The sequence below is a fragment of the Nicotiana tabacum genome, chromosome 17 (genome assembly GCF_000715075.1).
Source record: "Nicotiana tabacum cultivar K326 chromosome 17, ASM71507v2, whole genome shotgun sequence".
Classification (NCBI taxonomy): domain Eukaryota; kingdom Viridiplantae; phylum Streptophyta; class Magnoliopsida; order Solanales; family Solanaceae; genus Nicotiana; species Nicotiana tabacum.
Genome location: NC_134096.1, coordinates 69,128,000 through 69,153,751, shown reverse-complemented (window position 1 = coordinate 69,153,751; position 25,752 = coordinate 69,128,000). Strand labels below are relative to the sequence as shown.

The window sequence follows — 25,752 nt, the reverse complement described above, 5'->3', positions numbered from 1 at the left end:
TCAAAGGGTTATATTGTGCAACTTATAAAAATAAGGATTAAAATTAAAAAAATAATTAACCTAAATAGCTCCTCATCCAACTACTTACAGAAAAAATTATCACTGAATATAAATAATATATATAATTAAGGCGGAATACATATACGACTACTTAAACTTGTCCTTTGTGACTTAGCTACCTCAAGTGAGGCTTCTACCTATTAAATACTTCAACTTTACTCAAAATGTGTCTATCAAACGCACAAGAGTGACATGGCAGAAAAGGTGCATTCCACTTCTCTTAGGGGTGAGACAAGCTCAAATTTCCAATTTTTCTTTTTTCCTTTTAATTTTTAAAACTATTTTTATAGAACCACCATATACACCATCACATCGCCACTGGTCCGCCATCGCAGTCCACCAAAAATCCTGCCACCGTTATTGTTTCATCTTCTCCCATCTTCCATTTTTCCATTTGATACTGGCCCAAGTTGAGATTTTCAGTAATTACTAACTAATTTTCAGGAAGAACAAGATAAAAAATGAAACAAAAACATACCGAATTAGCAACTAACAACTTGAATCTACCCAAATCAAGAAATACTCATCAAGTTTTTCGAAAAATTGTCTTAACGAGATATAACAAGATTTTTCTTATGATAAGAATCCACTAATAAAAATAATATATACCAAGAATGTAAACCCGATATCTTTGCCAAAAAATTACTTCCGGTCGGATCCGATTACTTCTCTGTCACTCTCGGTAAAGGAAACTATAAAAGGATGGACATAAGAGCTAAGAGATATGGCTGAGCCTTGGTTGAAGTCGATAGAGGAGGAGATGAATTGGTGAGAAGATGGATGTTGAAAAAGTGGTGACCGGATTTCGGCCAGTGGTCGCCGACGACGGATCTAACAAAAGAGAAGAGAGCAAGTAACCAAAATGTAATCTTTTCCTAAAACTACACCCCCAGCCGTGTCTGCCTACTTCTACAGTTAGGTTAAGAAGAAAGGTTTGTGGGGTTTTGGGGGGGGGGGGGGGGGGACGGCGCAGGCGGAGGGGCTTTATCTCTTAAAACAAATTTCTTTTTTTTAAAGGATTTTTCATTAACTTAAGTCAAAAGCTACGTGGCTTCTTTTTATTCGTTAAGTTCTGCCATGTCAGTATTTGTGAAATACACACATCATATTTGTTTTACTGATTAATTTTTTGGGTTTGATAGACATATATTGACTGAAGTTGAAGTATCTAATAGATACAAGCTTCACTTAATGTAGCTAAATGACAATATTGGATAAGTTTAAGTAGTGTTATATGTATCCCGTCTATAATTAATATATAATATACGTGTAATCTTATATAATTATTACATAATTTTTATATTGACTAGAAAAGATAAATGATAAATCCTATCGACTATTTGTTTAAAGATTTCAAAACTAGATGGTGACCTAAAAAGTGGATATTTGCGTAAATCAGCCTCGGGTTACATGATATGAGAGAGTGCCTTCTTATTTACGGCTTGGTTGGGCTTTGGAGACTTAAAAGGGCCCAAAAGCCCACATGATCCGAGTGGTGTAGCGCACGGCGTAGGAATAATTTTGGCGGGAATCCTAGAGCATAAGAGCGGCGGCTATATAGTTTTCCCGCCACATCCCTATTCCTCTCCGTATCTATTTTCTCTCTCTCTCTCTCTGAAACTTTCATTTCCTTATTGATCCTCCCTTGAGATATTAGAAGATAAAAAATGGACAGCTATGGCGGTGGGTACTTCGTCGACGAGAAAGCCGTTCGTGTCGAAAACATCTTTTTGGAGTTCCTTAAGAGGTTTCTTTCAATTTTATTTGTTTTTCACATTTTCTTCCTTTTTTTTTCCTTTCTGGATCTGACATCGTGCTATCAGTTTTCGAGTGGATGCCAACTCGCGTGAGTCATTTTACGAGTCGGAGATAGAAGCCATGAGACCTAATGAGTCCAATACCATGTTCATTGATTTCTCACATGTTCTGCGCTTCAATGATATTCTCCAAAAAGCCATCTCCGATGAATTTCTCAGGTTTTTTATTTTTTGTTTTTCCTTTTTTTTTTTTACTGTGTATCTTAAGTATAATAAAATAACATACTTCGAATTTCCTTGTAGATTCGAATCCTATCTGAAAAATGCGTGCAAGAGATTCGTGATGGAACGGAAGCCTACTTTCATCACAGATGATAACCCTAACAAGGACATCAACGTCGCCTTTTACAATCTCCCCTTGATTAAGAGGTTCACTCCAGTATAATTCTGTTCTCTTTTTGCGTGCTCTTGATTAATTGCATTTAGCTAATTTGGGGAAATTGGGCCCAGATTGAGAGAATTGACTACAGCAGAGATAGGGAAACTGGTGTCGGTAACTGGAGTGGTAACCCGTACCAGTGAGGTCCGACCAGAGCTTCTGCAGGGAACCTTCAAATGCTTGGACTGCGGAACTGTAATCAAGAATGTTGAACAGCAATTCAAATATACCGAGGTTTATTTCCTATTCGTTCATCTGTTTATAAGATTGTCATTTTTATTGCTGCTAGCAGTGACTGCAAGTTATACTACTTAATTAGGGTAAAAGCAATAATTTTTATGCATATTAAAATTTTTGAACCCCCTTTAACATACAGAAACAGGTTCAGATTCCAGATATTGCATTTTTGTATTTTCTTGAATACCCTAGTCGGAGTTTCTGCCTTTGCCATTGGTTGTTGTTAGTATGATATTTGACCCTGTTATTTGTGGATGCAATCAATGTTGGAGAGCTTATTTTTTTCTTTCCAAATGAAAAGCATAAATGAAATGAGTCTGTAGGTGTGACTTGAGTTAGGAGTGATTGCAAGTATGGGAGAAATGGAAACCCTCCCTAGGAGGCGTGCCATAGTCTTCCTGAAAGCTAAGATAGTTCTTTATAGGTGTCTTTCTTGACTTGTAGATAGATCAGCCGACTGAGTTTTGTCTTGCTGGATTTGTATAGCTTTGCTTGGTAACTAATAAGATTGTTCATAGTTACCACACAAAAAAGCATAATGGAAACTTATCTCATTCAATGAAAAAGAAAAGAAAAATTCCGATACCAAAATTTAATATCTCACAATAACAACATTACCAAGTTGAATATTGGCTGAAGTGATCAGAATAGGCTTTGTGACAAAGCACTGACTTATCCAGTGCTTATTCCTCCATGTCTACTGTTTTTACTAGTACTTGTTAACGTCTTTTGACTTTTTATTAACTTTTTCTTTGTCTATTTTTGTCTTTGTAGCCCATAATTTGCATGAATGCAACATGTCAAAACAAAGCAAGGTGGGCACTACTTAGACAAGAGAGCAAATTTGCAGACTGGCAGAGGGTTCGAATGCAGGAGACCTCCAAGGAGATACCAGCGGGGTCCCTTCCGAGATCACTTGATGTCATTCTACGCCATGACATTGTGGAACAAGCCAGGGCAGGTGATACGTAAGTACAATCACTCTATACCGGTACATTAACCTAGTACTTAAGTTGGACATGTTGCATTCTTATTGCTGAGCCTACTCTGTTGCAGGGTCATATTTACTGGTACTGTTGTAGTGATACCTGACCTACTTGCACTTGCCTCTCCTGGGGAAAGAGCTGAAAGTCGCCGAGATGCATCTCAGCGAAGGAATGCCACCGGTGGTCAAGAAGGTGTGAAGGGCCTTAGGGCCTTGGGTGTCAGGGACCTCTCATATCGATTAGCCTTTATTGCCAACTCAGTTCAGGTTAGTTGACACTTTGGAATTAGTTAATTTCTATTTCTGACTGGGACCCATACAGGAGCATCTCCTTGTTGATTATTAAATTTGGACCTATTTGAAGTTGATTGAGTGTACTATTTGTTTGCAAATGCAGTCCCTACTTCTAATCTTTACTACATCTAACATACTGATATTGGATGCATCTCCTTCACCCAGATATGTGATGGCCGAAGGGACAATGACATCAGAAATAGGAGGAGAGATGTTGATGAAGATGACAATCCAGAGTTCATGGTTGGTCTTTCATTTGTCATTTTCACTTTTCATCTATCAGAAAACATAAGTAGAGTATCTGGCATATATTTCAGTATGCATAGCTTTGCAGTTTTTATAGGGTTCATAAAGGCAATCACCATTGGGAAGACTATCCAAGTCTCCGTGCTCTAGAACTTTGCATATTTTTCGACACATCCGTAGTAAACACACACACATATATATGTGTGCGTGCGTGTTAGTCAGCCTCGTCCTTGTGCGAATAGGAGGCTGTGGCCGTCCATGAATATGTAACAACTGCATTGGAGTTTGAAAGCTCCATTTGCTTGTAGTCATGTGCATGTCAACGTTTTAGTATGCTTGGCTGAGTCAGCTTTGGTCGATCACTCTATTGGCAGGCTGAAGAGCTAGATGACATCCAACGAATGAGGAATACTCCGGATTTTTTCAATAAGCTTGTTGAGAGCATTGCTCCAACTGTTTTTGGTCACCCAGATATCAAGAGGGCAATACTGCTCATGCTTTTGGGTGGTGTTCACAAGTTTACTCACGAAGGCATTAATTTAAGAGGGGACATCAATGTTTGCATTGTTGGGGATCCTAGCTGTGCAAAATCTCAGTTCCTCAAGTGTGCTTTCTTCTCTTCCTTTTTTTTTCTTTTTCCTTGTCTCCTGGCAAAGGACTAACTTCTGCTACTTCATCTATTGCCTAGATACACATCAGGTCTGGTTCCTCGGTCTGTCTATACATCAGGGAAATCCTCGTCTGCTGCTGGGTTGACAGCAACAGTGGCCAAAGAACCCGAAACTGGAGAATTCTGTATTGAGGTAGTATGCAACTTTTTACTTTGTCGCAAAGTTGGATAATTTATTGTAGAGAGCATAATATAAGCTAGATGCATTGAGAAGTCTAAAACGATGTCACCTGTAGTGACATGGAACATTGGCCTGTGACTATGTTATCTGCAGTCCAAGTGCAAGAAGCTCATCTAGATTCTGATGTTGGCGTGATGAGATCTATTGACTTCCTAGAATCCAAGCTATTGATGTATCTGAGTTTATTTTGTTCTACACTTAATCAATGTGAATTTCTTCCTTTTTTGGGAGGGGGAGGGGAGGGAGGAGAAGTCAATGCAAATTAATATCCGGAAGTGAGTTATTCTCTCTAGACAGAACACTTTGAGTTAATTCTTCTTCCATTTTTCTTTATTTAGATTCCCTTTCAGTTTATTTTTTATTATCTTGTATTTCTACCCCATATCCTAATAAATCGGCTTTTATGATTTTAGGCTGGTGCACTGATGCTTGCAGACAATGGTATCTGTTGTATTGATGAATTTGACAAGATGGATGTTAGAGATCAGGTATTTAATCATCGTGCTATTTCTTCAGCATTTCTGTTTACTTTTCAGCAAGTTTGCCTCTGATGCTTTCTCAAACACTCTGCCATTTTAAGGTTGCCATTCATGAAGCAATGGAACAACAGACAATAAGCATAACTAAAGCTGGTATACAAGCAACATTGAATGCCCGGACTTCAATTTTAGCTGCAGCAAACCCCACTGGTGGGCGCTATGATAAGACAAAACCTCTGAAGGTGGCTATTATTGTGCTTGCTACTAACATTTCCTCCTGCTGCTGGGTTTTGTCATCATTCTTACATGTTTCATTCGTCATGTCTATTTGTCTAATGATGTTGTTTGCTTGTACAGTATAATGTTGCTCTACCTCCTGCCATCCTTTCAAGGTTTGATTTGGTATATGTTATGATTGATGACCCTGACGATCAAACAGACTACAATATTGCTCATCACATTGTGAGAGTTCACCAAAAGCGGGAAAATGCAGTTGATCCTCCCTTTAGCACTGCACAAGTGAAGCGTTACATAACATATGCAAAAACACTGAAACCTAAGGTCTGTTATGCACCTTTGTCTATCAAGGTTGTACATTCTGATATCTTTTGGTTGTATTGAAAAGAATTTTGTATTACCCAGCTAACTGCTGAAGCTAGAGAGTTATTGGTGGATTCATATGTTGCCTTACGTCGAGGTGACACTGCTCCAGGGAGTAGAGTTGCCTACCGCATGACTGTAAGACAGTTGGAGGCATTGATCAGACTTTCGGAGGCTATTGCTCGAAGTCATTTAGATATTCAGGTGCGAGAAGTGCTGAATTTTCTTGTTGGTTGCTAGTAAATCATTGTATATATGCACTGAACTGTGTATTCTGGGATAGGTGCAACCACGTCACGTACGAATTGCAGTGAGATTGTTAAAGACGTCAATAATCAGGTATGTAGGAATGCGTAGTACCTCACAATGAAATGTAAAACTGGATGTATGCACCAAATGGCTATGAACCAAAATATGCAATTTTGCGTAGATAACTGGACAATTCAATTTTTTATGCAGTGTGGAGTCAAGTGAAATTGATCTTTCTGAGTTCCAAGATGAGAATCGCGAGGATGGTGTTGGTAATACTGAAAATGGTACTGGTCAAGGGGAAAATCAACCAACTGGGGCTCCGACTGAGTCAGTATCTGGGAATGCAGGTATGTAACATCCAATTGGTCGTGTGCATTTATTTTGGGGATCTTTTTCTCATGATGCAGAGAGTATCTTGATTTGGTTATCCTTTGTAGAAAATGATGCTGGAACTACAAGCAAGCAAGGAAAGAAACTAATCATCAGCGACGAGTATTTCCAGAGAGTCACCCGTGCTCTTGTTCTGAGACTGAGGCAGCATGAAGAGACTGTATCGCGAGAAGGTAAATCAGCTCACAAAAAATTTACTGAATGTTTTGCTTAGAGTTGCCAGCAAAATTTGGGTTGTAGTGTTAGATTGCATTAAATTTTCATTGTGACATGATATAATGGGAAAGAATGAAAAGGAAACAAGAAATAACAGCAGGATGAAGTAATAAAAGCTTGAAAAGCATCGATTCAGTTATATTCCGAGTCATAAGCATTTTACTTATGTTGAATCTGGAATGCTCAACGTCATTTACACCTGCAGGGACTGGGTTAGCTGGAATGAGGCAGAAAGATCTTATACAGTGGTATGTGAGTCAGCAGAACGAGAAGAACAACTACAGCTCCATGGAAGAGGCAGCAGCTGAAGTCACAAAAGTGAAAGCTATTATAGAGGTAACACTTCAGATATTTATGCAGTACAATGGTCTTCTTGATTAGTATTTTTCTTATGCTCAACTGATATCTGGAACATATGTATGTTGTTGACAGAGCTTGGTACGAAGAGAAGGCCATTTGATAGTTGTGGATGATGGTAGACAAGCAGGCGAGGAAAGTGGAAGGCAAACATCATCCAGAAATGACAGGATTTTGGCCGTCGCTCCCAATTATGTTGTAGATTGATGATTTGGAATTCTTGTCAACTTCTGAAAGTCTGGAACCATCATATGAGCTCAAAAGCCTATATGCTCAAGTCATTTACACTATTAGGACGGGGAAATTGTGTTTTCTATTGTAAAAGCTGAGGCCTTGCACCCTTTGTGGAAATGGGCGATTATAGGAGCCTAACTAATTTCAGTTAAATTAGTTGTTGGTACTTGAGTTTGAGAATGTTGTTAAGGGATATTGGTTTCTGTACTATATTATTTATGTTTGTTTACGCTTGTATTATTCAGAATATATTGACTGACGTGCGACAGGCAAACATGAATTCAAAAAATCAATCTGCTTTGATATTAACTCTAACCAACTCATGGATTTGTTGCTATGACTTTTTTAAAAAAATATTTTTTTATTACATCGGGGAAGGAACATAAGAAATGGGTTAATGAATATTTCTTTTTGAGCGTAATAAATCTTTTACTACTTAATTTAGTTTAACAATTAGTAATAAAGCGGATGTCCTTTTATTCATTTGATCGTAAAGAGAGAAAAGTAGCTTTGGGGAATATTAAATTAAGGAGAACACAAAAATATTACCTCAACTATTAACCGAGGCTATATTTAAATCATTTTGCAAAGTACAAGAGCAAATTTGACCTTTTTCCTTTCTTATTTATTAGTAATAACTTTTAGGAGCAGTAGTGATAACAGCAATAGATTATCAGCTGAATGTTCTACTCAACAAGAAGTTTTCTCACATAAATATTATATTTCCATTTGCTGAGTTGTAAATAAGGGACACATGTGAAAAGGTATATTTCCGTTTGCTGAGTTGGAAATAAGGGACATATGTTAAAAACAAAACTTTTGACAGAGGTTATGGATAATTTCAAAGGTATTTTTGGAACTTTTTCTTTTCCTCTTTTAGAATTTGAACCTAGGGGAATCCTCCCTTTCGCCCTGTCATATATAAAACTGCATAAAGCCGCCATCGCTTCTTCACACCTAACAAATTTCGGCCATCATCTTCTCTTACCATTCCCAGTTCTTCTCATTCTCTGCCTTCTTATATTTCGCTCATTCTCTTTCTGTCTCAGCTAAGGTTAAGTTTTGGACTCAATCGGAGAAGTTGCTAGCGGGTAAACCTCAACAGCACCTTAGTAGGTAAGCTAATTGCCATATATTGACTTGCCATATACTACTAATTTGTCTAAGACGCAAAACGTTACATTTTTCGGCGTGTGCATTTTGTTCGCCGAGAACAGTTGCTAAATAGTGTTATTGTTCATTGAATTCCACTAATAGGATTGAGGAGGTGAATAATCAGAGATGAAATACGTGTTGGTAACTGGAGGAGTGGTTAGTGGGCTTGGCAAAGGAGTCACCGCCAGCAGTATTGGTCTCATCCTTAAGGCTTGCGGTCTTCGGGTTACTTCCATTAAAATTGGTCTCTGCTCACACTACCTTCTGCCTTCTTCTTTTATATAATGCATTTTTTACCTTTTCAACTAGTTATGAAATGCATATTTTACTTTGTTGTTGTTGTTGTTGTTGTTGTTGTTTTTGAGCATACGTCTTTTTTTCGTTTGTTGGAAATGAAGTTATATAAACTGTCCGCTTATGTCCTCATTTTTCACCGTATTACCCCTGTTCAGATCCTTATTTGAACACTGATGCTGGAACAATGTCTCCCTTCGAGCACGGAGAAGTATTCGTCTTGGATGATGGTGGAGAGGTTAGACAAGAATCTCTAGTATTAACAACTCATTAAACCTTGTTTCCCCTCTAAATCTCAGTAGAGGTGAGACAATATGGTCAGAGCTGGAACAAGTTCTTCAAACTTTTAACTTATTAATGTACTTACCTGTTCAAAAAGTAAAACGTCTGAACTTTTTAATGATATGGACTTTTTAGAGTTAAGCTAAACATGTTAGTTAATTTTCTGATGGCAAGTGAATGCTCTCATTGTGTTTCCCGTAGCTTGTATTCTGTGTTGAGGGGCAAAACTTCCAGAGTTCACAAATTTTGGTGGGAAGTTGCTCCTTTATATTTAGAGCAAACCATAGGCGGATCCAGGATTTGATGGCTACGGGTGCCACTATATTTAATGCAAATCTGCCACTAGCCAAGGAAATTGAATTAGAGTATACATTTGGTCGGTTAGCTCTTTCTTGAATTACTTCGGTTCGGGTCTATTTTAAATTGTTTTTTCGTTCAACAAGATTTTTGGTGCATAATTAAATATACGATAACCAAACTGAAGATATTCGGTCCTTTTTTTTTTGAAATCAAGGGAAAACTAACATTAGACGATAAAAATATATATAATTAAAATCATATTCAAATAAGAAAAGGTCTAGAAAAAGAAAACGGAAGCAAATATATATTTTTAAAGTATAATAAAAATGGGGTTGTACAAAGAGCCGAAAGACAAAGATGAAGAAAATAAAAAAAATTTAGAAAAAAGAGAAGAATTGGAAAAAATGGAAAAAGGAAAGTAGCGCTAAGAGGGAAAACAAAATTGAATTTACATTAGTGGGGCGATCTTGGGTGTTGTGCTTGAAAAAGTGAGTCCCTGACCATGGAACCTCCGTTCATTTAGTTACTTCGGGTGCGTTCATTTAGTTACTTCGGGTGCCAAGCCTTAGATACATAATATTTTCCTCAAGATAGTACTGTATACTTGAAATTTTTACCCGAGCTTGCGGGTGGCGTACCACCCCCTCTGCCTTACATAGATCCGCCCCTGGAGCAAACAACATTATTGATTTAACATGCAGGAAGGATAAAGTGGAATTATTAGTATTGATGCCATTAAGATCATGGTTTTTTTTTTCCTTTGCTTTTATAGGTAGACCTAGACCTTGGAAACTACGAGCGTTTTCTGGATATTAAGTTGACACGTGACAACAATATAACTACTGGAAAAATTTACCAGGTATGTTGTCAAAAATCAGAAAAGTTCTCCCATTGAGATGATTGATTCATGCTTTATCAAAATTCATGTAATGAAATCCATGAATGAAAAATGTTAAGTTTGAGAAACTGCTTGAATTTTGGTTTTCAGTCTGTTACTGATAAGGAGAGAAAAGGAGATTATTTGGGGAAGACAGTTCAGGTTTGTCACTGTTCCAGAATACGCATTTTCGTCTCTACCTTTAGTTACCGTCTTACTATCTGCCCACTTGTTTAGGTTGTCCCTCACATTACAGATGCCATTCAAGAGTGGATTGAACGTGTGGCTGTCATACCAGTTGATGGAGAGGATGGTCCAGCTGATGTTTGTGTCATAGAACTGGGTGGAACTATAGGTATGCTCAAATGATGTTTGGCAACTGGCAGGATAAGTTGTTTGTGAATCAGTTTTCTCAAAGTAATTGACCCTGGTGCAGGAGATATTGAATCTATGCCATTCATTGAAGCTTTAGGACAATTCTCATATCGTGTAGGTAAGGTTGCAAGTCCGAGTTTAACTTCTTCAGATCACACATAATTAATTCTCTTTTGTGCCCTAGGAAAATGCAAATGTTGAGCTTAGCACTCTAATGCTATCAACATCTTTCAATTTTTTGCTTCTTAGGTGCTGGAAATTTTTGCTTGATACATGTCAGCCTTGTGCCCGTCTTGAATGTAGTTGGTGAGCAGGTAGCTTCTAATCAAAGTGTTTATATTAACCTTTCCCATTAAAGTAACTAGTAGGGTGAGTACTTAAGCTGTTTTTGATATTCAGAAAACAAAGCCAACTCAACACAGTGTAAGGGGTTTGAGAAGCCTGGGACTGACACCAAATATTATAGCCTGCCGTAGCACAACGGTCTCTCTCTCTCTCTCTCTCTCTCTCTCTCTCTCTCTCTCTCTCTTTATATATATATATATATATATATATATATATAAGGCTTTTCATCATCTATCTATCCATGTATTTATTTATTAGTTCAGGTTTGTCAAGTTCAGCTTTTGAAGTTCGTTATCTTATTCAGGCACTTGATGATAATGTGAAGGAGAAACTTTCCCGTTTTTGTCATGTTCCGGTATTATTATTATGCTTTAAAATCTGTATCTTCATACACCCAAATCTTATTTGGGCCACCAAATTTATTATTCCATGGTGCTAAGGTTCTGTGTGCCTTGGTTTCCAGGTAGATAATATCATCACTCTTTACGATGTCTCGAACATTTGGCGCGTGCCTTTGCTTTTAAGAGTGAGTGGTGTTGGTACTCTTATTTTGATGTATTTGCTAAAATTCACTCTGAGTTTCAAGACGAATTACTTTTCTTCGTTGGACCAGGATCAGAAGGCCCATGAAGCGATTCTGAAAGTCCTGAACCTTGATGGGTTAGTCTAATGAGATCCACTCCAAGTGTCTTTCATTTCTGTTATGTACATTGATGGCCTGTAATCTTCGACCAGTTTTCTGCATCATCATTTTGTGACATTTCTTATATAGTTGTATGGTAAAATATTTGATTTTTCATTGATAGAGTTGCTAGGGAGCCTGCCTTGGGAGAATGGACATCTCGGGCCGAACTTTGTGACATGCTACATGAGCCAGTAGGTTCTAGGACATATATATTATGTTTCTTTTCCTTTTGGAGTTTGTCTTTCTATCATCCTTAAACCTTTCATAATTTGTCATCCATACAGGTTCGAGTTGCCATGGTGGGGAAATACACAGGCCTTTCAGATTCCTATCTCTCTGTACTGAAGGTGATATCTCATCTAAACCGTTCTCAAGTCAAATATAGATCAACTGGAACTTTTTTACTTGCACTTATGTACTCATGTGGCTGTTTTTAAATTTGATATTGTTAACCCTTCAAGTACCTTCGACTTTTCCAGCGCACAATAAAGTTGTTCTTCAATGGATCATAATCGACATATATCCTCTGCTTTAGTGCCCTTCTCGTTTCAATTTTGCCACACGTTTTATGATATTGCTGTTTGTTTGACGTATGTCTTTTAAAATCATTTTCTTTCTCTCATAGAGTTAATAACTGTCTGTTTGATATATAATCTGCCCTTTCAGGCTCTTTTGCATTCCTCTGTAGCTTGCCGCAGGAAACTTATTGTAGATTGGGTTCCAGCCAGTGACCTCGAAGATGAAACTGCCAAAGAGGTAATTTCGTGTCCATCTTTGTTTCCTTGCTTTATTTCTTGTATGTCGAAAGCTGAGACTTATATTCTTCATTGCAGAATCCTGAAAATTATAGAAGTTCTTGGAATTTGTTGAAGGTCTGTATGGTGTAATTTCTCAAGATCATATGATAGGCAAACTCACTCTTTAGTGCCCCTACTTAATCTCATAGATATGATTCTGACAAAGTCGTCATGTTGATAGGGGGCTGATGCTGTACTAGTTCCCGGAGGATTTGGTGATAGAGGTGTGGAGGGTAAAATACTTGCTGCCAAATATGCCCGTGAAAACAGAATTCCTTTCCTTGGCATATGTCTAGGCATGCAAATTGCTGTTATCGAGTATGCTAGATCCATTCTTGGGTTGCAAGATGCGAACAGTACAGAGTTTGATCCCAACACTCAGAATCCGTGTGTAATATTTATGCCGGAGGTTAAGTTCTGATACTTCCCTTTCATCATGGTTTTCCTATATTTTTGGTTTAATTTTAGTTGCGGCAATAGTAATCTGTAAACCATGTTTGCAGGGTTCAAAAACACATATGGGTGGTACCATGCGTCTTGGATCAAGAAGAACGTATTTTCAAGTCAGAGATTCTAAATCTGCAAAATTGTAAGTTCTTCCTTTCCTCCAACCTCACTGCATAGGCAGGAGAATGGAACTAGTAGTTTTAATTGACCTGCCGGAAAGTGATACTTTTAGTACATGCAAAAGAAAGATAAGCAGTAGCACCACGGAACAATCTCTTAAAAGATAAGCAGATGAGCACCACAGAACAATTTCTTAACATGCTGATATTTGTGTCTATGTTTAACTTGGTGGAGCTATGCGTTGTTTCCATTTGGGGTGTAGAAGTTGAAACTTGAAAATTAGATATTTAATAAACTGGGAGGAAGTTCGAGTTCTTCTTGATATAATGTTTTTCTCAACTGGCCATATGTGATCTGTACTGAAATAGGACATTCAATTCTAAAAGATTACTAAAGTTAGCATCAATTCCATATCATCCTTTATTATGTATTCCATGCCAATTTTCTGGTGTATATTTAAATGGAAATAGGGTTTAAGAAGGAAAACAGGAGCTTTGACACATAAGCTATGCGTAAAATACCCAAAGAGTACCCTTGGTAATAATGTATATGTTTGGTAGTTAGCAGGCCTTCAACAAGTCATGTCAACAGCAAAATGGAAATGTAAAATTAAATATTTTCTAATTGTAGAAAAATCTCAATCTTTTGGGATTGTCAAACGAAGGGAGGAGTGCCAAACAAATTGGGACAGAGGGAATACTTTTTCTAGAGAAGGTAACAGAATTTTATATGTAAAATTAAATATTTTCTAATTATAGAAAAATCTCATTCCTTTGGGATTGTCAAACGAAGGGAGGAGTGCCAAACAATTTGAAGGCCCGAGATGTATGTTGCATTTGTAATGTAATGTTTGAGATAAAATATTCCAACATGGTTCCGGCATTTCCCACCAAATGATCTTCCAATAGCACATGAATTTACGTGTTTATACTAATTACTTTGTGCATGTTTAGCTTTATGTGTGCTCTCCCCTCCTGAAGAGTGATTGCTCATTCACAGTCAATTGTGACGTCACCTTTTTGAATATTTTTATTTTAACTTGTAAAGATTAGACTGCCTGTTGATCTTCTATAAGAAAAACCTGCAAAGGAAGCTGGTTTTGTCCCCCTTCTTTTTTTGATTCTTTTTGGAGAAGGGATCTTTTTAATTTACACATAATGACGGACTTTGCTATTTTATGATCTGAAGCCACTCCGGAGGACTTTTCCTATTTATATTACCAAGTGGCTAAACTATATCTTTCTCAGATATGGCAACCAGAGCTTTTTAGATGAGAGGCACCGGCATAGATATGAGGTTTGATGCTTTTTTTTCTTCTAAGCTTTGGAACTATGGTGTAGCTATAGCACACCTAGGTGGAGTGCTATAATTATATGTGGACCATAAGATGTGATATCATTATTTCGTATGTATGCTAAAAACTTGTCTTCTGCTACTTAGGTGAATCCTGATATGGTGCAGCAATTTGAAGATGCTGGTCTTTCTTTCACTGGCAAAGATGAAAGTGGTCGCCGCATGGAGGTGAACCTTTGTATAATTGAATTATGAAGTCATGATAGATACTTGTATTATTGTTGTTGGTTTAATTTTCTATTTCCTCTACAGATTGTTGAGCTGCCTAATCACCCTTACTTTATTGGCATCCAATTTCATCCTGAATTTAAATCAAGGCCAGGAAAACCGTCTGCCGTGTTCTTAGGTATTCCTTCCTCCTTTAAACTTCTGTTCATAGCCAGCAAAATAACTCATGCTCGCATTGGAACTTTTGAAGTAGCATTTTAATATTTGGACTTGCATTTCACATTTTATCTGGCTGGCTTTTAGTTGATCCAAAAAAGTCATTGTTCACGTCTTAGATTGGTACTTTGTTTGAAGACATTAAGTGAATGAAGATTTTTCTGGTGGTGCAAGTTCAACAACTAATGTTATGAGTAGTCTTCCTTTTCTTATGAAAATCTCGAGAGTCGTCTTTTGTTTTTATTGGTCTTGACTCTTGGGAGACACATTAGAACCTTCTGACCTTGCTGCACTACATCGGTCAAGTCAGTTCTAGTTTGCTTTCTTTAACTAGTTGACTTCATGAATCGTGTTCTTCTATATGTCAGTTGCATTCAGCAGCATCAGCTTTGTTGAAAAGATAGAACTTTGACCAATTTTTATAACTGCATGGTTGTTCATCCTTACAGAACAAAAGTAGTTTGCATGGGAGCTGCTTTTGTGTAGAGCATCTGGTTGTGTACTCGTTTAATAAGATGAATTATGACCGACCCCTATGCCACTAGATTTTGGAGAAAAAAACTAGTTTCTTCAACTTATAGGTTCTATGTTGAGTATGCTGTCCACAACTAGCAATCTTGCAAGCCTCATTCTTTTCGTGAAGGCTGTAATTGTATTTCCCAAGTCTAGAAGTCTCAGATCAAACAGAAAATTACACCTTAAAGTCCAGGTTTTGCCTGAATCTGTAGTTAAATAAACAAATTTCGACCTTGGAGTGAGAAATATCCACGACATTTTGGTTTCTACTTCAAAGAAAGAGTTAGTTTTGCCGGTTTACTTTCTTGCTGATCACTAGTTATTGGCTCCTCATTATGATCTAATTCTTATTTTTCTGAACAGGGCTTATAGCAGCAGCATGTGGGCAGCTCGAATCTCTTTTGAAGAAGGGTGAAGCAGTGACTAATGGATTTACCAATGGTACATCAGTGGAAAATGTTCATCAAGTTGGAAATGGAACAACTGCTAATGGTAATGGATCTTTTGATGGGATTTATTGCAACGGGAATGGTGTACATGTCTAAGGAAACAGTACCACACTTTGCTGATTGATGGCCTTGTGATCTTTATCAATCAAATTTTGCTAGTGCCGTTCTTTCATTCGATATGTATAGCCACGCGAGTGCATTAGGTTTTACAGCTTCTCTAGTTAAGGTTAGTTAGAAATAGAGCTGGGTTCCAGTCTTTTATACGGAGTTGTAGCGGCAGCAAGTTAAATTTTAGGCATCAATTTTGAAAGGTAAAAGTTGTTTCTCTAGAACTGCAGAAAAAGTGTACTGTGAACAATTCCTTTATGTATTTAATGGTATTTTGAAGATCAGAAGAAACCAACAGGTTTTTGATATTCCATATAACAATTATATCGCACAAATTTGAACAAATAGACCTTTAAAATTTTGAGGCTGGAAACTTGTTAAATTCTCTCCCCCAAAATTACATGTTTCTTCCAAACAAATGTCACAGTGAATCAGCTTGTTGGAGCAAGATTAAGCTTTTATCAGAGTTTTCAATTCCTTTAATCTTCTTCTATGTTCTTGTTATTCATATGACCTTTAAGCGTAAGTGTTTCTTCACATGATGCAAATTATTGCTTCCTTCAAATCATCCCTAGCACTAAAAGAGCCCTTTAACAGATGCGGCCACGCAAAATCTCATTCTATATACGAATTAGACAAAATTAGCAATGATTACACTTGACACACTATGTAAGTGACACAGTGAAAAATAACTGTTAATGTACTTCCAAAGGAAAAGTGTAGATCAAAACTCATGAAGAGAGAAATTGTGTCAACAAAACTTGCAATCATTTAGAATCAGTACAAGGAAGAATCTGATTCAGTAGAACAAACTAGTCATATAGGCTAATACCAATTTTGTTGAGATTGAGATATATAGTAGTTATTATTGCACATTTACATTAGGATCAATGTTTGGCATGCGTATTTTTAATTTAGTTAAAATTACTACTTATATATCAGTGTAGGAATAAATTGAGAATTATAGAACCATACTTTATAGAACCTTTAATTCTATCCTAAAAGACATTAACAAATACAAAATGAAATGATTTTTGAAGATTCACATAACTAACCGTTGATGTTTTTTCCTTGTAGTAGTAGTATTATACTCGGGGGCGAATTTATAGGAAGATTTTGGGGAAGGTGAACCCTATTCTCTCCTCAAAATAAGATAATAAATGTTGGCCTTGGCACTCATTTCCTCATCTATATCTATATATTATTAAAAGGAGGGGAAACAATCCTCTCCTTATGCCAAGTGGAAGCTTAGGAAAAAGCCACATGGCTTAAGTAGTTAATAATTAGTTATTGGTTATTATTTTTGAATTTAAATATCTATAAAATAATAAAATAAAATATTTTATAATAAAAAACGAAAACTGAAACAATACTATATATTATTAAAAGGAGGGGAAACAATCCTCTCCTTATGCCAAGTGGAAGCTTAGGAAAAAGCCACATGGCTTAAGTAGTTAATAATTAGTTATTGGTTATTATTTTTGAATTTAAATATCTATAAAATAATAAAATAAAATATTTTATAATAAAAAATAAAAACTGAAACAATACTGTCCATTTAAATTGGAGTAGTTTCAAGTTAGAGTTTTTAAATTATTTTAAAATAAAAAACAAAAAATTACAAAAAATAAAAAACTGTCACATGGCTTAAGTAGTTAATAATTAGTTATTGGTTATTATTTTTGAATTTAAATATCTATAAAATAATAAAATAAAATATTTTATAATAAAAAATAAAAACTGAAACAATACTGTCCATTTAAATTGGAGTAGTTTCAAGTTAGAGTTCTTAAATTATTTTTAACATAAAAAACAAAAAATTACAAAAAATAAAAAACTGTCAATTCAAAATTTCTTTGTTTTTTTAATAATTTTTCTTTTTCTTTTTAAAAATAAAAAGTTTATTTATTCAGAAAATATTATTGAGAATAATAGAATAATATAAAAAATAAAAAAATATATCTTCTATTATATTATAAAAAGAAAGTAGCATACAAAAATATTAATTAAGTAATATGCTAATAAAAGTTTCTATTAACAATGCAATAATACTAAATATTTGATAATATAATAAATAAATATACCGAACAATCCTATTATTCGATCCCTATATAAGTGTCATTAATTTAATAGAGATTTTATTCATTAAAATTCAGAAAATATTATTGAGAACAATAGGATAAAATTAAAATAAAAAAATATGTCAAGAGTAAAAAAAGAAAATTGAAACAAATTTGTTCTTTTAAATTGGAGAGTAGTTTCAAGTTGGAGTTTTAAAATTATTTTAAAATAAAAAACAAAAATTACAAAAAATATAATACTGCCAATTCAAATTTTCTTTGTTTTTTTAAATAATTTATTTTCAAAAATAAAAAGTTTATTTATTCATTAAATACTATTGAGAATAATAGAATAAAATAAAAAATAAAAAAATCTTCTATTATATTATAAAAAGAAAGTAGCATACAAAAATTTAAATAAAGTAATATGCTAATAAAAATTTCTATTAACAATGTAATAATACTAAATATTGGATAATATAATAAAGAAAAATACCTAACAAGCCTATTATTCGATGCCTATATAAGTGTCATTAATTTAATAGAGATTTTATTCATTAAAATTCAGAAAATATTATTGAGAACAATAGGATAAAATTAAAATTAAAATTAAAAAATATTTTAAGAGTAATAAAATATATATCTTCTATTATATTATAAATATTAAACAAAGTAATATGCTAATAAAAATTTCTATTAACAATGTAATAATACTAAATATTGGATAATATAATAAAAAAAATTTATTACTAAAAGGTTATTCAATGACTATACAACTCTCTATAATTTAATAGAGATTTTATTCATTAAAATTCGGATGATATTATTGAGAACAATAGGATAAAAAAAATTTAAAAAATATTTCAAGAGTAATAAAATATATATCTTCTATTATATTACAAAAAGAAAGTAATAAACAAAAATATTAAATAAAAAGTTTATTTATTCATTAAATACTATTGAGAATAATAGAATAAAATAAAAAATAAAAAAATCTTCTATTGTATTATAAAAAAAATTAGCATACAAAAATTTAAATAAGGTAATATGCTAATAAAAGTTTCTATTAACAATGCAATAATAGTAAATACTAGATAATATAATAAAGAAAAATTCCTAACAAGCCTATTATTCGATGCCTATATAAGTGTCATTAATTTAATAGAGATTTTATTCATTAACATTCAGAAAATATTATTGAGAACAATAGGATAAAATTAAAATAAAAAAATATATTTCAAGAGTAATAAAATATATATCTTCTATTATATTATAAAAAGAGAAAATATTAAACAAAGTAATATGCTAATAAAAGTTTCTATTAACAATGCAATAATGCTAAATATTGGATAATATAATAAGAAAAAATATATAACAAAAAAGTTAATTCAACGACTATACAACTCTCTTTAATTTAATAGAGAAATATATTCATTAAAATTCAGATGATATTATTGAGAACAATAAGATAAAAAAAATTTAAAAAATATTTCAAGAGTAATAAAATATATATCTTCTATTATATTACAAAAAAGAAAGCAATAGACAAAAATATTAAACAAAGTAATATGCCAATACAAATTTCTATTAACAATGTAAAAATACTAAATATTGGATAAGTATAATAAAGAAAAATACAGAAAAAAAAGTTATTCAATGACTATACAACTCTCTTTAATTTAATAGAGATTTTATGCATTAAAATTCAGATGATATTATTGAGAACAATAGGATAAAATTTGAAATAAAAAAATATTTCAAGAGTAATTAAATATATATATCTTTTATTATATTACAAAAATAAAGTAGTAGACAAAAATATTAAATAAAGTAATATGCCAATACAAATTTCTATTAATAATGTAAAAATACTAAATATTGGATAAGTATAATAAAGAAAAATACATAACAAAAAATTTATTCGATGACTATATAAGTCCCTTTAATTTAATAGAGATTTTATTCATTAAAATTCAGATAATATTATTGATAACAACAGAACAAAATTTAAAATAAAAAATATTTCAAGATTAATAAAATATATATCTTCTCTTATATTATATAAAAAAAAAAAGCAAGCAGTCAAAAATATTAAACAAAGTAATATACTAATAAGAATTTCTATTAACAATATAAAAATATTAAACATTTGATAATAGAATAAAGAAAAATATAGAACAAAAAAGTTATTCAATGACTATATAAGCCCCTTTAATTTAATAGAGATTTTATTATTGGGTATATCATATTGACAAATAAAATGACAATTAAAATTTTTTAATGCAATACGTTCTAATATGTTCAAACAAGCCTGATCATAATTTAATTTAATTAATATTTTTTAATATTGACCGTGACTACTGGTTTTGTTTAATAGTGCACCCTTTTGTGCTATTACTTGAGTCAAAACTTACTCCTACCCTGTATTTACTGCAGGTTACAATCACTTGTATGGTGGGTCCTTCGAAGGTAAATCTAAGGTTAGGAGCTATTTGATTGCGTGGGGATAAATATAAGAGTAGCACTGTTCATCACAGGAAGTGATAAGCATTGACCATGTCGCTCGCAATTCCAACTCTTCAATCTCAGCTTTTCAGGACTTCACCATCCATTAGAGCTGAGTCACGCACGGCGGATCTTTATCTACCGCTCCCTACTACTCCTTTCGCTTGTGCTCTTCGGTTCTCCAACAATCCCACTATCTCAATTGCTACCGGAAACCAGGCCGGACGGTTAAGATCTGTTTGTTGTCTATCTGGTAAATGGATTCTTAATTTCTTAGAATAGTAATTTATTAGGGTTTTTAAATCTGTGTAGGTATTTCTCAATAAAATTACTCTCTTTATGTGTTTATTTCTTCTGTGTTTGTTTGTGTAGTTGAGTGAATTTGTGTATAAGCGTCTGATTTTTAATGGTGTTGGAAGTAAGTACATGGTAATGTCAGATTATTGAGAATTTTCTGGTGAAACTTAGATACTAAATCAAGAGGGCAAATCTATGCCTCTTTCTGGCAGATTGCCTTTTGTGACTTGAATTAATTGCGTTTTAATTAGTAGTAAGTTATAGTATCTGTTTATTGGCTTGTCTAAACCATGATCTTATGCACAATTTGGGATCGTTTTGTTTTCTAAAGAATGACTTGTTAGATTTTTTTTTTCTAAAGAATGACTTTTTAGATTCAAATAGCTGTTAATGATGTAATTCTTATCATTAATGCAAACAAAGTAAATAGCTTAGTGAAAAAGTCACTCATTTTTATAAGCATTCATAGATCGAGATCCCAAGTATAAATACTTGGCCAATCGATTTAAGTTCTTACCAGTCCTGCGAGGTGGGGAGGTTAGTCTCAGAGGTGGAGAGAGCTTGAAAGTTTTGTGCAAGGTATATTAAATACCAACAAGGTTGTTAGTATTCTCTTTGTTGGTAGAAGCTCACTTAGTAGAAGATCCTTGATTGCTAGCAGAGGCAATTCGTGAAGCAAGATCTAGATGAAAGTAGATATTATTCGAGGATATTGTACGTCCTCTGTATTGGCATTGTTTGTAGGTTATTGAGAAGAGTTTTGATGTTAAGGATGGTCTTGTTGAAAAGAAACCTTTGGTGAATGACATCCTTTCAATCAGGCTTTGGCGGAATAGATGCTTGCTTGATGCTTTTTAGTAAAGCATCCAGATAAGATTTACAATTTTCGATTTATGCCTGCAAATAAGTGTCATAGAGAAACCTGTTATCATCCGACCTTTTGGCTGCTCCAGGTTGTGTGCATCTTTTTTCTTGTAAACTTCTGATATACACAAGGGAGTCCTTTTGCTCATTTAGCCTTTGTCTATCATTTTATGTTTTTATATTTCTCTCTGCTTATACTTGGAATTTATCAATTCGTCTGTGTATTCTTTAATTTGTTAGCTGCAAAGAATTAAGAATTGCTGACATGTGTTTGGATGCACCTTCATGCTCCTGTAGCTCTGAATCCTAACTTGAAGGATACGCTGGATAAGGTTGTCACATCACAAAAAATTGTGCTGTTCATGAAGGGTACCAAGGACTTTCCACAATGCGGATTCTCAAATACCGTTGTACAGATATTAAAATCGCTAAATGCACCCTTCGAGACAATAAATATCCTTGAAAATGAAGCACTTCGTCAAGGATTGAAGGAGTATTCCAGTTGGCCAACTTTTCCACAACTCTACATTGATGGGGAGTTCTTTGGTGGCTGTGACATCACTGTAGGTAGGTATACAAATTGATACTTTGATATGCATAAAAGAAAAATTATTTTTGAACATGCGTTCTCCTCGACTATTCTACTGTGTACAAGCTTCGCACTAGCACAAGTATCAAGTAACATTGCCCATGCTTAGGCAAATGGGAAGAAATTACCTAGTTGTTTTTGTGTTTGCCGGGATTCAGACCTTAGTCTCTCACGAAGGAATTTCTTGTTTCCTTTTAGATTTTATTGACAAACTTGTAGGTTTAGTGAATAATTCTTACTTTCCTGGTTGTTTGCTATTTTGATGAACTACTGTTAAGTTGGAATTTTGTTCACGATATGGTGAATTATCATAATTCTTGAACTCTGGGATTGGGCACTTGTTGCTGTGAAGATCAAACATAACTACCACAAAATAGTTTGGAGAGAATGTAAGAATCCTCTACACTCATATTCAATTCAACCTCCTATGCCAAATAGTTCACCTTGTTGATCATGTCTTCTCTTCCCCAACACTCAACTGCTAAGGTAGTTCTTTTCCAGTCATTCAGATCTCTTGAAGTCTTTTTAAATTGTTTTCTTTTCGATTCTTTTGAAACTATGGTTTAATATGGGTAAGGATATCTTTGCTATCTCTTGAGTCTTGCATTTCTATTACTAACCTTGTCATACTTTTATCAAATTGCTCTCTTACTTTCAAGTCCCTCAATTTAAGATCTCAAACTTGTAATCTGTCTAAATTAACTCTAATTGAGAATGAAATAAAGGGATTCTATCCCCGTGTTCCCAAAATTTGTTTACTGCCTTTCCAACTGGGAACCTTTTCCATATGGATGGGCACTCAAGAATTGTCTCTACACAACCCATTCACTGCAGACGTCTAAACATATTCTCGATATCTTTAGCTACCTCACAGTGTTGAAAATGTTATTCACTGATTTTACCCAAGGCATGAACATGTAGTTTCCGTTGCTCCACATATTCTCCCTTTTCGTTAAATAATCTTGAGTATGACAACTTCCATCCTATTGTCTGCCCAAAGGAGGCTACCTCTATGGCAGGCTTTGTCTTCCAGATGATATTTCCATGTATATTGGACATCTTCCATCCTGCCTCTACAGTCTATCCAATTAAACGTAGAAGGATTCCACTGGGAAGACCACTTTTCCTTCTGTCAAGATCAGTGCGTTTAGTTCCAAGGTTATGACATAGATCAGTGCATTAAATTCCAAGATTATTACTTAGAAAACCTGCAACCTGACCATGAGTTGTTTGACCATTTGGATCCCTAGTCACTGCAATCTGTAAGGAATCTCAAACACAAGCAGCAGTTCTGATTTATAAGAGTGATGGCTTGAACAATTAGAATTTGGATGTGAGGCTAATCTGAACAAATCAGGGAATTCTTCCTGTGGTGAATAAGATTGATTGGTATTGTCGTAACACTGATGGTTAGTTTTCTCAGTATACAATTGCTAGCATTGTGAAATTAATCCCTCCTGGAGTTCCCCTTCATTCTCCAGTTCTCGATCATCAATATATATTATTTCAATCAAATCGTAACTTGCATGTGCATTTACCATTCTATTAAAACAACATGTATTATTATCTCATGTATTATTATTTCTATTAAACCACAAGAGGGGTTGCTCTGATGGTAAGCAACCTCCACTTTCAACCAAGAGGTTGTGAGTTCGAGTCACCCCAAGAGCAAGGTAGGTAGTTCTTGGAGGGAAGGATGCCGAGGGTCTATTGGAAACAGCCTCTCTACCTCATGGTAGGGGTAAGGTCTGCGTACACACTACCCTCCCCAGACCCCACTAGTGGGATTATACTGGGTTGTTGTTGTTGTTGTTGTTGACTTTATCTCCCTTTTTCATCACCTCATATTTTGTGCCTGTGTCACACCTCCTATAATCTATACTGTACTACTAGTGATTTTTTTGACTTGACCTTGAATTCCTTCTTTTGAGCTCCTCCTCCTTCAATAGTATCCCTCCCATCTCTTTTCTTTCCAGAACCTGTAAGAAAGGTTGCTATGTTGATCTCCATTCTACTGAAGACCTCCCTGTTCCATCTTATCAATCACCCTTCAACGTTGATATTTGTTGGCTGTCTAAGCATGTAACTGGGGTAAACTTCTTTACACTTTGACTGTAGACCACTTGCTTATTAATCATAACAAGCGTCTAGGTATTATACTATCTTTTGGAATTTACTGCAGCTTTCATCTCTTCAGCGCAAAGACAAATTTTGAGCACTCAATGCTGCTGCCTTCATCATGGTTTGCCTCAAGTTCTGATTCGTGCTGATTGGAGTCTAACAAGTTACAATTTTTTTTTGTTATTACAGAGGCATACAAGAGCGGAGAGTTGCAAGAATTGCTAGAAAGGACGTTGTGCTCCTGATGGATTCAGATGTAATAAACCCATTCTTGAATAGTTATGGACGATCATGTGTATGTTTTATCTTACTGCAGATGATAAGTATATACTTTATGTTTGTTTCCTGATCAAGGACTGGACTTTAAGAGATGAATACATTTTGGAAAATACGGTTTTCTATTGCATCCATTAAGTAAGAATTGCAGGGTGCTTGAGATGTGAAGTTATATAATTTACTTTTTCAACGCAATAAATGACAGGAACAAACATCGCATGAGACCATGCGTTTTACGATGAGCAGAATGCTTGTCCAATATGAAATACTCCAGGAGTCAAAGGTATGACTACAGAGTGGAAACTTTAACTACTAATCCTCACTTCAATTCAAACTCCCTGCACTACGATGTTATATTTTCTTCCTATTCCTCTCGGAAGAGAGCGTTCTACTACCAACATTTTCCTCACAAGTCACCCCAAAAGGAAAGAAACCAGAAACTAATTCACGAGTTTCGACAATCATATATCTTTATTTGTGATGGACTCAGGTTGTGCGCACTCGATTATGAGGTTGTCGAAGCTCCCTTGCTTTTATTTCCATGTGGCTCGCGAGTATATTTGAAAATCAATTTCATGTAACACGGGGGCGGATCTTTAGTGTTAATTATAGGGCACGTGAATCAATGGTTCCTCTACCAAACTAGATATTTTATGTAAGTATTTTCTAGAATTGGTCAAATATTATGTATTGGCACCCATGCTTTATATATGTTGAATGATGCACTTGGTTCAATACTTAATTATTTACTCAAAGAAACATGGATCAATTCCCAGTAAGTATTATTTTTCCTCCTTTCTTTAATAGTGCACCCATGTTCTAGAAATTTTAAATTCACCTCTCATGTAACATACACTGTCTCCCAGTTTGTGACTATCTAAAAATGAAATGAATAACCTCCTATTCAACAAATAGAACACAGAATGAGGAACGTTAGAGGCAGCCCTCACGTTACATACAAAATGTCATTTCCTAAAGCCACTACCAGAAGCTATTCTAAGGCATGTGTGACGTTCGACCATAGACAATCAACTGCGAGTTCAATTGTCATTGTTTTTCTTTTTAAGGAATTTTTTGGCGCCCAAAAAAATTATAATTGAGTAAATTTAACATGAGTGTATTGTGACTCAACTGACGGGGTAAATAAAGATTATTT

General features: G+C 34.6%; 3 protein-coding genes and 1 long non-coding RNA gene across 5 annotated transcripts; 3 read left to right on the top strand and 1 right to left on the bottom strand.

The window, feature by feature from the left end:
• Nucleotides 1-103: 103 nt before the first annotated feature.
• Nucleotides 104-993, bottom strand: LOC142171412 (uncharacterized). The gene is made up of 2 exons (XR_012700976.1): nucleotides 670-993; nucleotides 104-460 (listed from the first exon to the last, which is right to left on the bottom strand). It is a non-coding gene; the product is annotated as an uncharacterized LOC142171412 (long non-coding RNA).
• A 618-nt stretch (nucleotides 994-1,611) lies between these two features.
• Nucleotides 1,612-7,655, top strand: LOC107805416 (DNA replication licensing factor MCM6). The gene is made up of 18 exons (XM_016629453.2): nucleotides 1,612-1,807; nucleotides 1,884-2,036; nucleotides 2,121-2,246; nucleotides 2,328-2,490; nucleotides 3,268-3,461; nucleotides 3,550-3,745; nucleotides 3,938-4,015; nucleotides 4,393-4,622; nucleotides 4,707-4,821; nucleotides 5,283-5,357; nucleotides 5,450-5,590; nucleotides 5,706-5,909; nucleotides 5,991-6,152; nucleotides 6,232-6,287; nucleotides 6,408-6,547; nucleotides 6,638-6,763; nucleotides 7,012-7,142; nucleotides 7,239-7,655. Exons 1-18 carry the CDS (start codon nucleotides 1,728-1,730, stop codon nucleotides 7,368-7,370), a joined length of 2,502 nt encoding a protein of 833 aa, XP_016484939.1. The 5' UTR covers nucleotides 1,612-1,727; the 3' UTR covers nucleotides 7,371-7,655.
• Nucleotides 7,656-8,224: 569 nt separating this feature from the next.
• On the top strand, nucleotides 8,225-16,202 carry LOC107805414 (uncharacterized). 2 transcript variants are annotated; one of them, XM_016629448.2, is made up of 22 exons: nucleotides 8,225-8,513; nucleotides 8,655-8,796; nucleotides 9,005-9,084; nucleotides 10,201-10,287; nucleotides 10,417-10,467; nucleotides 10,543-10,660; nucleotides 10,742-10,798; nucleotides 10,930-10,994; nucleotides 11,080-11,163; nucleotides 11,330-11,380; nucleotides 11,489-11,551; nucleotides 11,639-11,685; nucleotides 11,832-11,901; nucleotides 11,995-12,057; nucleotides 12,377-12,466; nucleotides 12,544-12,582; nucleotides 12,689-12,916; nucleotides 13,011-13,096; nucleotides 14,322-14,370; nucleotides 14,515-14,595; nucleotides 14,680-14,773; nucleotides 15,691-16,202. In XM_016629448.2, the coding sequence occupies exons 2-22, from the start codon at nucleotides 8,679-8,681 to the stop codon at nucleotides 15,870-15,872; spliced, it is 1,803 nt and encodes a 600-aa protein (XP_016484934.1). In that variant the 5' UTR covers nucleotides 8,225-8,513; nucleotides 8,655-8,678; the 3' UTR covers nucleotides 15,873-16,202. The 2 variants fall into 2 exon arrangements, with proteins under 2 accessions (XP_016484934.1, XP_016484935.1); XM_016629449.2 differs by lacking the exons at nucleotides 14,322-14,370; nucleotides 14,515-14,595; nucleotides 14,680-14,773; nucleotides 15,691-16,202 and adding an exon at nucleotides 13,705-13,913 and having other exon boundaries at nucleotides 8,235-8,513.
• Nucleotides 16,203-20,453: 4,251 nt separating this feature from the next.
• LOC107805413 (uncharacterized) lies at nucleotides 20,454-24,709 on the top strand. Its single transcript, XM_016629447.2, has 3 exons — nucleotides 20,454-20,702; nucleotides 21,908-22,177; nucleotides 24,510-24,709. Exons 1-3 carry the CDS (start codon nucleotides 20,501-20,503, stop codon nucleotides 24,563-24,565), a joined length of 528 nt encoding a protein of 175 aa, XP_016484933.1. The 5' UTR covers nucleotides 20,454-20,500; the 3' UTR covers nucleotides 24,566-24,709.
• Nucleotides 24,710-25,752: the final 1,043 nt, after the last annotated feature.